This window comes from Bradysia coprophila, unplaced genomic scaffold (genome assembly GCF_014529535.1).
Source record: "Bradysia coprophila strain Holo2 unplaced genomic scaffold, BU_Bcop_v1 contig_70, whole genome shotgun sequence".
In the NCBI taxonomy this organism is placed as follows: Eukaryota; Metazoa; Arthropoda; class Insecta; order Diptera; family Sciaridae; genus Bradysia; species Bradysia coprophila.
In genome coordinates this window covers 3,878,630-3,889,816 of record NW_023503941.1, presented here as the reverse complement: position 1 = coordinate 3,889,816, position 11,187 = coordinate 3,878,630, and the positions used below count along the sequence as shown (strand labels likewise).

Genomic DNA, 11,187 nt, shown 5'->3' with positions numbered 1-11,187 from the left:
ACTTCGGGTAAAGTGTCAGTCATAGAGAACTGTTGACGGATTAACATTTTAAGGGATTATAGATAAATGGCGGCCATCTTGGTTTTTCGCATAATCAATATATTTCCGTTAAAATGACATGAAGACACTTCAGGTAAAATGTCAGTTATAGAGATTGGTTGATGGATTAATATTTTCGGGGTTTCTAGAAAAATTGCGGCCATATTGGATTTTTGTATTTTCAATATATTTCCGTTAATATGACATGTAGAGACTTCGGGTAAAGTGTCACTTATAGAGATGGTTGGTAGAATAACATTTCCAATGATTCTAGAAAATGACGGCCATCTTGGATTTTCGCATTTTCAATATATTTCCGTTAATATGACATGTAGAGATTTCGGGTAAAATCTCGCTTATAGAGATCGGTTGGTGGATTAACATTTTCGGTGTTTCTAGTAAATATGACGTGTAAAGACTTCGGGTAAAGTGTCACTTATTTTGAGGGATTCTAGAAAAATGGCTGCCATCTTGGATTTTTGCATTTTCAATATGTTTCCGTTAAAACGACATGTAGAGACTTCTGGTAAAGTAGACGGTTCGGCTTTCTTCTTTATGAATGTTGTTCTTGTAGGACTCGTTTATTTTCATATTTTCCTAAGAGTAATTTCCTCAACATCTGCCACCGTGCCTGCCGCAGATTTTTTTTTAGGGAAAATTATCTTTGTAAACTTTTTTGTTTGAAAGTTCTTGCGTTTAGCCGCAGAATGCGTCACCAAAACCGATATCAAGTGTTTTGGAAGTTCACCTCCGGAACTGTGTCACCTATTCCTGTAAAGGTTTTTGACAGATATCAGGTGTTTTGGAAGATAAACAAACTGCGGCCCCTATTCTTGTTAAAGGTTTTTGGCGGATTGATCTATTTTAATGATTTTTAGCCCCGTACAAAGGGACTTATAGGATTACGATGCCGTGTGATATTGATGGAATTCGAAACAAGCGGTAAGGGCGAAGTGTTTGCCTATGTTCATAGATGACGAATTCGCAAAAAAATAACCTTTTAGGGTGGTCGAAATAGTGAGGCTAAGAAAGTTCGAAGTGGGCATATTCGGGTCGGCCCTTCGTGAATTAGGGCCGCGTAAGCGTTTTAAGGTCTTTTGAGTATATCTCCGGCAAAATAAACGATTGAAATGAAGCGGCAAACGATAGGTACCAATCCAGAATTTTTCATGAAATTTTGACGTTGAGAATTTATTTCTAGCGAGTAGGAAGGTATTTTTTTCAATGTGACTTGTTTTGGGTTTTGAGGTATGTAAAATACGGGAAAAATATATTTTTCCCAAAAAAATTTGGAATTCAGGTTTTGATAGAACAACGAAAGAAAGGCTTAACCTCAATTTGAAGCTGAAAATCTAATTGTCCCATACTAACAGCAACAACACTGCAGCCAAGGCAAGATTTTAGGCTAAATACTTTTTTTGCAACACATTTTTACAACTACTTCAGCTTTTAAGTTTAAATCCTGAAGTAGTTGCAAGAAGATGGTTTTGCCACTACTTTTACAACTAGTTTTGCAAGTGGACAAGCAGCTCCCAAATTTTTGCCACTATACTTTTCACCTACTTTTCCGAATACTTTTAGGGGCTTGTACAGCATTGCAATTCTCGCATACGTCGTTGTGTAAAGTCACAGTAACATGAAACGTTGATGATATGCAAATGTTACATTGATTGCTCTCTTCTTTCAAGAACAAGAATATTTTATCGCCCAAAACCACTTACAGTCAAGGTGTGACGCAAGTCCTTTTATCCCCTTACAAGAGAAGTGATACCGGTGGGGTTGATGCTTACAGCTTCAAATCTTAGGAACCAACCTACTACCACCACAATTACCACAAAAGTCCAGAAGGGTACCATAAAAAACCTGAGAATTCCCTAAAAATAATGAAGTTCTAGGACTGGGAAGATGGTGGACCAAGTGAAGTAGTTGAATCCTACGAACTAACCTACTAGCACCTCAGTAATCCAAAAATTTCCAAAAGGGAACTCTAAAAATCCTGAAGTTCTCGAACTGGGAAGGTGGTGGAGCAATTGGAGTAGTGGAATTATAAGAACCAACCTACTACCACCTCAATTACCCCAAAAGTCCAGAAAGGTACCATAAAAAACTGAGATATCCCTAAAATACTGAAGTTCTTGAACTGGGAATACGGTGGACCATGTGAAGTAGTGGAATCTTAGGAACCAGTCTACTACTACTTCATTTATCTTAAAAGTCCAGAATGTATCCCTAGAAAAACTGAGACATCCCTAAAATCCTGAAGTTCTAGAACTGGAAAGAAGGTGGACCATGTTGAGTGGTGGAATCTTAGGAATCAATCTACAACCACCTCAATTATCCCAAAATTTCAAAAGAAAAAACATGAAAAATTATTTTCTCCGAAGAAACCTTGAAATACCTAGGATGCCCTATCTCTAAGAGTCCTGGTTCAAAAAAGCTCATCGTTGAACTTAGCCTCACTATTTACCAACAAGATTTTATCGGAAAAAAATTTGTTCCACGAAATTCTCAGAATGGAACGACGATTCATTTGAGCCATAGCTCGTTTCAAGCCAAAAAGTATAAAGTAGCCAAATATAGTAAAGCAACCGTCGAATCTGAAATTGTTTTTATAACCAAATGGGGCACATGATCTGTTGACGGAGACATTCACATAACATTTTAACTTAACACAATAGAGAGTTTGCGCAAATGACATATAATTATAAGTCGACATATAAATCCGAATTTTATATGTTATAAGTCGGTCACTTATAGCTTATAAGTCACGTGGTTATAAGTCATAAGTTATAAGTCGACTACTTATAAGGTAAAAGTTATAAGTTCATAAGTTTATGTGTCAAACTCATAACGTCAAAACAAGCAAAGTTGGCGTTTTCTTGTTAGTGGTGTATGTGATATAATTTTTCAATGAATTTCGGGTCATAACTCCTCTAGGTAGTCTATCTCTATGGTCTATTCCAACAAAACTCTCGTCTAGAAAAGTGTGACGCAGTCTTTGAGGTACAATTTCTAAAATGAATGATATCGCTAGAGTTGACGCTTTCAGCTTCGCAAAAACTACATTGTACACCCAATTAGTTCAAACGAGCTGGCTTAGTTTTCCTCATCATCTGCCAAATAATTTTAACCAAAAAAAAATGACTGAAAACGACAAAAAATTTACCAAAAAAAACTGCGTCGCATGTGGCAGATAAATTTTCTTGCAGGTCTGTTACTGAACATCTGTCAGATTTTTTTGGTAAATTTTTCGAAAATTTGACGAAATTCAAAAATTTGACGAAATTTGAAAATTTGACGAAATTTGAAAATTTGACGAAATTCAAAAATTTGACGAAATTTGAAAATTTGACGAAATTTGAAAATTTGACGAAATTCGAAAATTTGACGAAATTCGAAAATTTGACGAAAATCAAAAATTAAACGAAATTTGAAAATTTGATGAAAATTGAAAATGTGACGAAATACCCTGAAAGTGATCAAATATTTGCAGCTGCGCAACATACCCTAAGAGTGACCAAATTTTTCCAGCTGTCCAACATACCCCGAAAGTGACCAAATTTTTCTAATTGCCCACCATGTAAACCATAATATTCAAAAACTTTGAATTTTGAAATTTCGACCGAATTACAACCAACTTCACAACAATCATAACAATCATAACACAAAATGGCTGTACATTACTATATGAGAGAAATTGTTCCAAAAATTAATTAATTAATTCCACAAAATTCTGATTTTTCCGGGGATAATGATGAATGAAACTTAAGTTCTAATGGCCTGACTAAGGTTCCTGCACAGTTTCATGGAGATTGGCTGCGGATTTTCCGAGATCGACCGTCGATAGATAGATAGATATATAGAAACATACAGAGTAAGTTGAAAGATTTTGATTGTTTGGAGAATGCCATTTTTCATGTATTTGTACTGAAAATGACGACTTGGAAAACGCAATATCTCCAGCTCCCGATCACTTCGGTAGGCGTGAGATAGCTCATTTTCTTTGTATTTCAAGTGAGAATGTTTTAAAAATAATTTGGTTACGATATTGGACATTTTGACGAAAGTAGAAATCTCGCCTATATATAGCTGCCGCTCCGGACATGATTTAACTCTCGTATCAATTAAAGTTATCGAAAGAACTTGTGATAGTTTTGAATCCCTTCCAACCGGAGCAGCAGCTGAACAAAATTACCGAGACCGAAACAATGACCTCTGCTCCGGTAACTTTTTATTGATTTGCATATTACTAGCAGTTAATAAGATCCATTGCCATAAGACCGCTAAAATCAAGCTTTAGGTGAAGGTATTGTCGATGACAATATTGCGATACTAATAAACAATTTCCCCGTTATCTTGTTTTATCTCTAGAAATCAATGTCGACACACCAGCATCATCGATCGGTGACAGGAGAAACACTCACCAAGCTTATTTACCATTTGTTTTACATCATCGTTATCATTCAATTAAAATCTGCAACAGTCGGTCTGTTATGACTCAGGCCGAAATGAGAACCACACGAACAACAACAAATCTTTGCAACACTTTCCATTTTTATCAGACTTTTATTTATAAAGCTACAAAGTCATTGTAATTGCCACCATACGTATACTCTAAATATGCCTCCAAACATGATAATAGGAAATATCAATCGCTGTTCCGTCTCATACGTTTGTTCTGAATCATTTTCGTATCGAATTGTGCGCTCAAAGTTCCAAAACAAACTCATCGTGACTAGTGACTCTGTGAATTGTAAATTCTTATCAAATCAACCAATTGAAAAGTTGATTAAGATTGAAGCGACGGTACCACCCCAATCAAAATCGGATATGTAAGCAAAAGTTCTTCAGTTTGGTACAAGCGTGTGACCACAGCACTGCTACTAGCATGAACACTGAATTGACAGGTGTCAAATTTGGAGGCTTTATAGTGATACGAGCTACCGCTTATGATTGCTTGTATCGTATGTTTTAACTCATACAACGAAAACAAATCATCTATCTGTATAACAGAAACGCAGTGCCTACTGTGATTTCATCAGCCTCCGAATATTTTCTATGTTCCTGCTATTAGCAGTGCTGTGGTGTGACACTATTCAATTCACATATATTTTTTGTCGAAGTGTCTAGGGGGTGGTTTGGTATGTCTCATGCTGTATTGATATACTGTTTCAACTAACACATTGAGTGTCCAGTCATAGAACTATGGATGGTAGCAGCAGCAGCACAATTGGTTTCACCTGCTTCAACTACCGCGATACCTACTAAAAATATTGTCTACTCACCTCTGTTAGATAAGATTAGTGGAAGAATGTATCCACGAAATATAAAGGCGAAATTTTAATTGAAGTTGCAAGTAGTCAGTATCGGTAGTGTCGTCGATGTACATAGAGTGAGGTGCGCGTAAAACCTCTAGTGAATATAGAAGAAAAAATGTTTTTAGCAATCATAATTATTGCGTGCTGTTACCTGATCTATTATCTAGGTCAGAGACAGCACACCTACTGGAAACGTCGTGGTTTCACACAACTGGAGCCCAAGTTTATTTTCGGCGATGTCCAACCGATGGTCAAAGGACAAATGTCGTTTGGTCAAGTCCTGGAGAGTCTATACGTGAAAAGTAGAATGCACAAGTTGGTCGGCATTTACTTTTTCTATAAACCGGCGATACTGGTTAATGATCCAATCCTCTTGCAACATGTGTTCATAAAGAACTTTACGTCGTTTCATGATCGACCGGTGAACATTGATCTGGATGTCGATACACTTCGAGACAATTTATTCAGCACGCCGGGAAAGAAATGGCGCGATCTGAGAACCAAGCTCTCGCCAACGTTTACTAGTGGCAAGCTGAAGGGAATGTTTTCCACCATCACCGATTGTGCTAACGTTTTGGATAGGTATCTGGTAAACAACGTAGATCGCGGAGAGAATACGTTCGATTTTCGGGATCTGTTTGCGCGATTTAACACAAACATCATATCGTCGGTGGCATTCGGCATCGAAAATGACTGTATCAATGAACCGGATAACATTTTCCGTAAAATGGGCACCAAAATATTCGAAATGACTACGAAAAAAAAGGTTCAAGCCAGTTCCGTAATGTTAATACCTGCGTTGCGAAAGATATGGAAATTCAAATTTACGAGCGACGAGGTCGAAGCATTTTTCAAAAATGTTGTCAAACAGACCGTTGACTATAGGGAAAAGAATAACTACGAAAGGAACGACTTTATGCAACTCTTAATTCAACTGAAGAACCAAGGATATTTGTCAGCTGATAGCGGTGACACAAAATCGGTTGAAAAGGAGGCGAAGCAGACTAACCAGGCGGTGAAAAAATTGAGTTTGCTCGATTTGGAGGCCAATGCATTCCTCTTCTTTGTTGCCGGTACGTGTAGTCTCCAGAGCCTAATATTTGGGAGTTAATTCTCTAAATTCCCAAAATTACCAAAAATTCCCTAAAATTCTCAAAAATTCCCTAAATTCCCAAAAATTCCCTAAAATTCTCAAAAATTCCCAAAAATTCGCTAAATTCCCAAAAATTCCCTGAATTCCCAAAAATTCCCTAAAATTATCAAAAATTCCCAAAAATTCCCTAAATTCCCAAAAATTCCCAAAAATTCCCAAAAAACACAACAAATATTTCAGAACATATTGAATATAATATATTCAGTAAATTGAGCTTAAGCGGCATATCGCCAAAACTGGAGGTGATGGTGATAGGGGAACAAGTGGTCTCCGTATTTAAGGAGTGATAGATTCGTCTTCAATTCTAGAGAATCGTATCTTTCATTTTTTTCGAACATTTTTTTCGAACATTTTTTTAAATTTTCGGTTAAAGTGTTCAAAGGTGAAAGCATGTCAGAGGGTACCGAAAACCTTTTTGCGGCTATAACTCAAAAATAATTATTTTAAGAGCAGTCTACACTCCGACCTTCTATGAAAAACATTTTCGATGTTAACTTCTTATTAGAATATTTTTTGAAAGAAGTGGTTTCATCGTTTGGTGCCACAACATATAAAGTTTCGATAGCCACCAGAATAAACCGCGAGCCTTTTTTAATAAAAGTTTAGTTTTGTTATAAAAACTTTTTATATTTTTTTGCCATGATGAACTCACGTACGGAAACTCTAATGCTCAAAACAAACGAGGCATTGAAAACGTGTTTTGGTCCTAGTTTTCATTGACAGATGCAGCAATCGCGATTTTGAATAGAAAAAGTTCTAACTTCATTTGACAGTTTCGAAAATTTGGTCATGAAAAATAGGACCAAAACACGTTTTGAATGCCTCGTTTGTTTTGAGCATAAAGAATCGAAATGTGATATTAGGTATCTGTCAGCTGATAGGAATATTTTGTTTGTTAGTGTTGGTTTTTTGGTTATCTCGGTGATCACAATTAAAACAAACTGTCAACAAATAAAACATCCCAATTTGTTTTTTCATGTGTCGGGGCCGAAAATGAGGGAGTTTCGAGATTTTTCTCGGGTTTTCGACCCCTTACATGAAAATTTTTTTGAGTATCTGTTTTGGACGTTTGATTTTAGGCAATTTCGCGAGTTGTAGCCCGAACGAAGTGAGGCTTACAAGCGAAAGTGCCTTAAATCAACCGTCCCAAACAGGTGCACATGTAAGTTTTCATGCAGAGGGTCGGAAACCCGAGAAAATTCGAAAAATTGCCCTCATTTTCGGCCCCGAAGCATGAAAACTATTTTTTTTGATACCAACATCGAAAGTTGATACTTTCGCCCTCGAAATCCGGGGCGAAAGTAAAAAAATGCAAGTTATGTGTTTGAGCGGGGAGAAAGAAAGAATACATAAAGCGAAAGTCAATATACATAATGCGAAAGTCGACTACATAATGTAATAGTCGACTCTTGTCAATAAGTGTACTGCGATCAAAATTGAAATAAAGCGTGCGCCAGTGCTCTTATTGAAATTAACATACGAAGTTGATACTTTTTGTTGCTGAATGATTTGTTATTTATTTGTTAATTTTTGTGTGTGTTGTTGTTGTGATGGCTAAATAATTAAATTTTTGATATGCCAGGGGGCTGCCGCCCCCTGGACCCCCGCATTTTCTGGCTAAATGCCTTCATATTTCAACATTTTGTTCTGATGTTTGCGATACGTATCAACTTTCGATGTTGGTATCAAAAAATAGTTATTTACGTATCGATTGAGGAGGCCGAAAGAGTTACGTATTAAGTTTTGTATGCTTGCTAAGAGGACCGAAAGTAAAGAAATGTCAATTCAAGGGGCGAAAGCGAAAGCTTTCGCCCCGCGAATTGACAGCTTTACTTTCGGCCCTCTTAGCAAGCATACAAAATAGTATGAACGACTCAATGTACTATTTTTTTTCAAGCGCGAGATTTTTTGAAAATTGGAGCGGCTTTTTAAACTGAAATTAAAAATTTCAAATTCCACTTTTCCAATATACATTTTCGGTGTGTTTTTGATGTGTTCATTGAAATAAAAATAATATGGACTAAGGCTCGCGGTTTATTGTCAAAATTGATGCAGTCTACGCCGAGAAAGCTCAAAAGTCCAAAAAATATCACAAAAAACACAAATTTTAGGAGTTTTGAGTCTTTTCTCAGTACACTACATCAATCTGGACAATTCCAGTGGCTATCGAAACCTTATGTGTCCTGGCACCAAACGATGAGGCCACTTTTTTCAAAAATAATTCGAATAAAAAGTTATCATCAAAAATGTATTTCATAGGGAGTCGGAGTGTATATGGCTCTTAAATTATTGTAGTGTTGTACTAATGTCGGCTTTGGAGAGACCTACAAGTAGAGTATACGCCCTGGCTGGTGCGAGTACATCGACAAGAATTATATCCTTCAGAGCATAATATTTGGGAACCAATTCTCAAAAGTTCACTAAAATTCCAAAAAAAATCCAAATTTTTTTTACTTGTTCATAGTTTTTAAAGGTTTTTGAACTTTTGCTGATCTTTTACTAAATGCTCGTAAAATGCTTATAAAAATACAAAGAAAAGAAATTTTTTGGGAATTTTAGTGAATTTTTGGGAATTAATTCCCAAAATTCCCAAAAACTCCCTAAATTCCCAAAAATTCCCAAAAATTCCCAAAAATTCCCTAAATTCCCAAAAAATTCCCTAAAATTCCCTAAATTCCCAAAAATTCTCAAAAACGATTCCCAAATATCAGGCTCTGAGTCTCAGTGTAAAATGTCGTAAACAATTTCCATTCAATAATTTTCAATGATTTAGGATTCGAAACCTCAAGCTCCACGCTTTCCTTCTGCATCTTTGAGCTGGCCAGGAATCTACGAATTCAGCGAAAAGCTCAAGACGAAATTGACAGAGTCATTGCTGCAAATGACAATAAGGGCTTTACCTACGAAATGATTCACGAGTTGAAATACTTGGAATGTTGCATTGACGAAGCATTGAGGTAATTGAATTGTTGACTGCAATCAAGTACTTCGATTAAATGAGCGCAATCTCACTTCCAGAAAGTATCCCATCGTACCGCTACTATTCCGAGTAGCTGCTGAAGATTTCAGGGTACCGGATACCAATTTGACTGTCCCGAAGGGAACCGAAATGATGATCCCAGTGCTGGGCATTCATCGGAATCCAGATATATACGACAATCCTCTGGAATTCAGACCGGAAAGATTCTTAACATCGTCTACTGGATCAACGATTGAAACGAAAGGTTGCTATTATTTGCCGTTTGGTGATGGGTGAGTGAGAAATAATCGAATGGCCGATGGGTTGTTTAATCAACGAAAAATGATTTCGTGTATTAAAGACCTCGGAATTGCATCGGGATGAGAATGGCAAAAGTAATGACGAAAATTGGCATGGCAACGGTTTTGGCTAAATTTAATGTTGAACTCGTCGACAAGAACTTGGAAAACGTTGAACTTGATATCGATCCTGAGCAATTCATTCACACGCCATTAAAACCATTCAATTTGAAATTGACACCACGAACTGTTGCATAACGATTTGATTGATGGGCAGAGAGTTTACAATGAACAATGTGAATTTTTGATGGGGTTAATTAGATTTACCTTAAAATGGATAAGCGTTCACACCTAATTAAATTTCAAATGTTACACTTCCATTGTTTTCCACATTATTGACGCGACGAGCATTTATTTTGCAAATTATTAGTTTTCTTCAGATGCAGAATAGGTCTCTTCTAAATAGCCTCAATACGAGCAACACACACTCTACGGATAAGAACGGCAGAGTCAAAATGACCCAAAATTATATCGGCTAAATTTGTAGTTTTTGGACAAAATGATGTATGGACGACTTGTTCATTATCAAAAATAAGGGGCACCTTCCATACATCACTTTTCGATTGGACCACGGGAACCACCCGGAACCACTTGCAAAAATCAAGCAAAATTTCGACTCTGCCGCTATTATCCGTAGAGTGTGTGTTGTTTGTATTGAGGCTATTTAGTCTCTTCCAATTGCAACATCGAAATGTCAATCGTCATCCGCAGACAACATAACCAAACAGAATGTTGACAACTTTCTGTACTTGCTACGCCTTCAGAAGATGCCGAATATCTGGACGCTGTGGTTCGTGTTTCTCTTGCATCGAATCTGAGATCACACGCGACGAAAGGCAAATACGACATGCAATACATTCTGTATCCTCACACCAGGCAGCAGAAGTCATGATTGTTCCTCATACACAGCCGGAATCCGACATTATGGAATATTTGAAAAATGGAACGTGGACGCTTCTCTCAAGGCTTCTCTTCATCTTTGCTTTTATTGTGATTGCGACGTCAACAGTCAACAGTTATATTATATTGGCCGTCTCCCGCTACTTGCAGCAGAAGAAAATTTTACTTTTACAATGCTTTGTTGACGTCGTCAACTTCCTGATGAACGACAACCAATGACATAATAGTATACACTGTCTTGCTAAAAGGTGTAATAGGAAGCAACTGATGATGGTCAGACCACGCTCACCTAGGGCCACTATTACAACCTGAGGCCGAAACAGTATCTTTCGATGTTGTGTACATCAACCTTCCATCTATACCCTGTTTGATCTGGCTTTCCGTTTCTGTCTTTGCTGTTCTTACTCTCGATGGTCCTAACACCTACGAGATCTAGGTATGTGCGAATAGTCCGTTGCT

General features: G+C 37.1%; 1 protein-coding gene across 1 annotated transcript; it reads left to right on the top strand.

Moving 5' to 3' along the window:
* Positions 1-5,412: 5,412 nt before the first annotated feature.
* Positions 5,413-10,140, top strand: LOC119083787 (cytochrome P450 6d3-like). Its single transcript, XM_037193589.1, has 4 exons — positions 5,413-6,430; positions 9,284-9,467; positions 9,529-9,762; positions 9,831-10,140. Exons 1-4 carry the CDS (start codon positions 5,473-5,475, stop codon positions 10,024-10,026), a joined length of 1,572 nt encoding a protein of 523 aa, XP_037049484.1. The 5' UTR covers positions 5,413-5,472; the 3' UTR covers positions 10,027-10,140.
* The last annotated feature ends 1,047 nt before the right edge of the window (positions 10,141-11,187 follow it).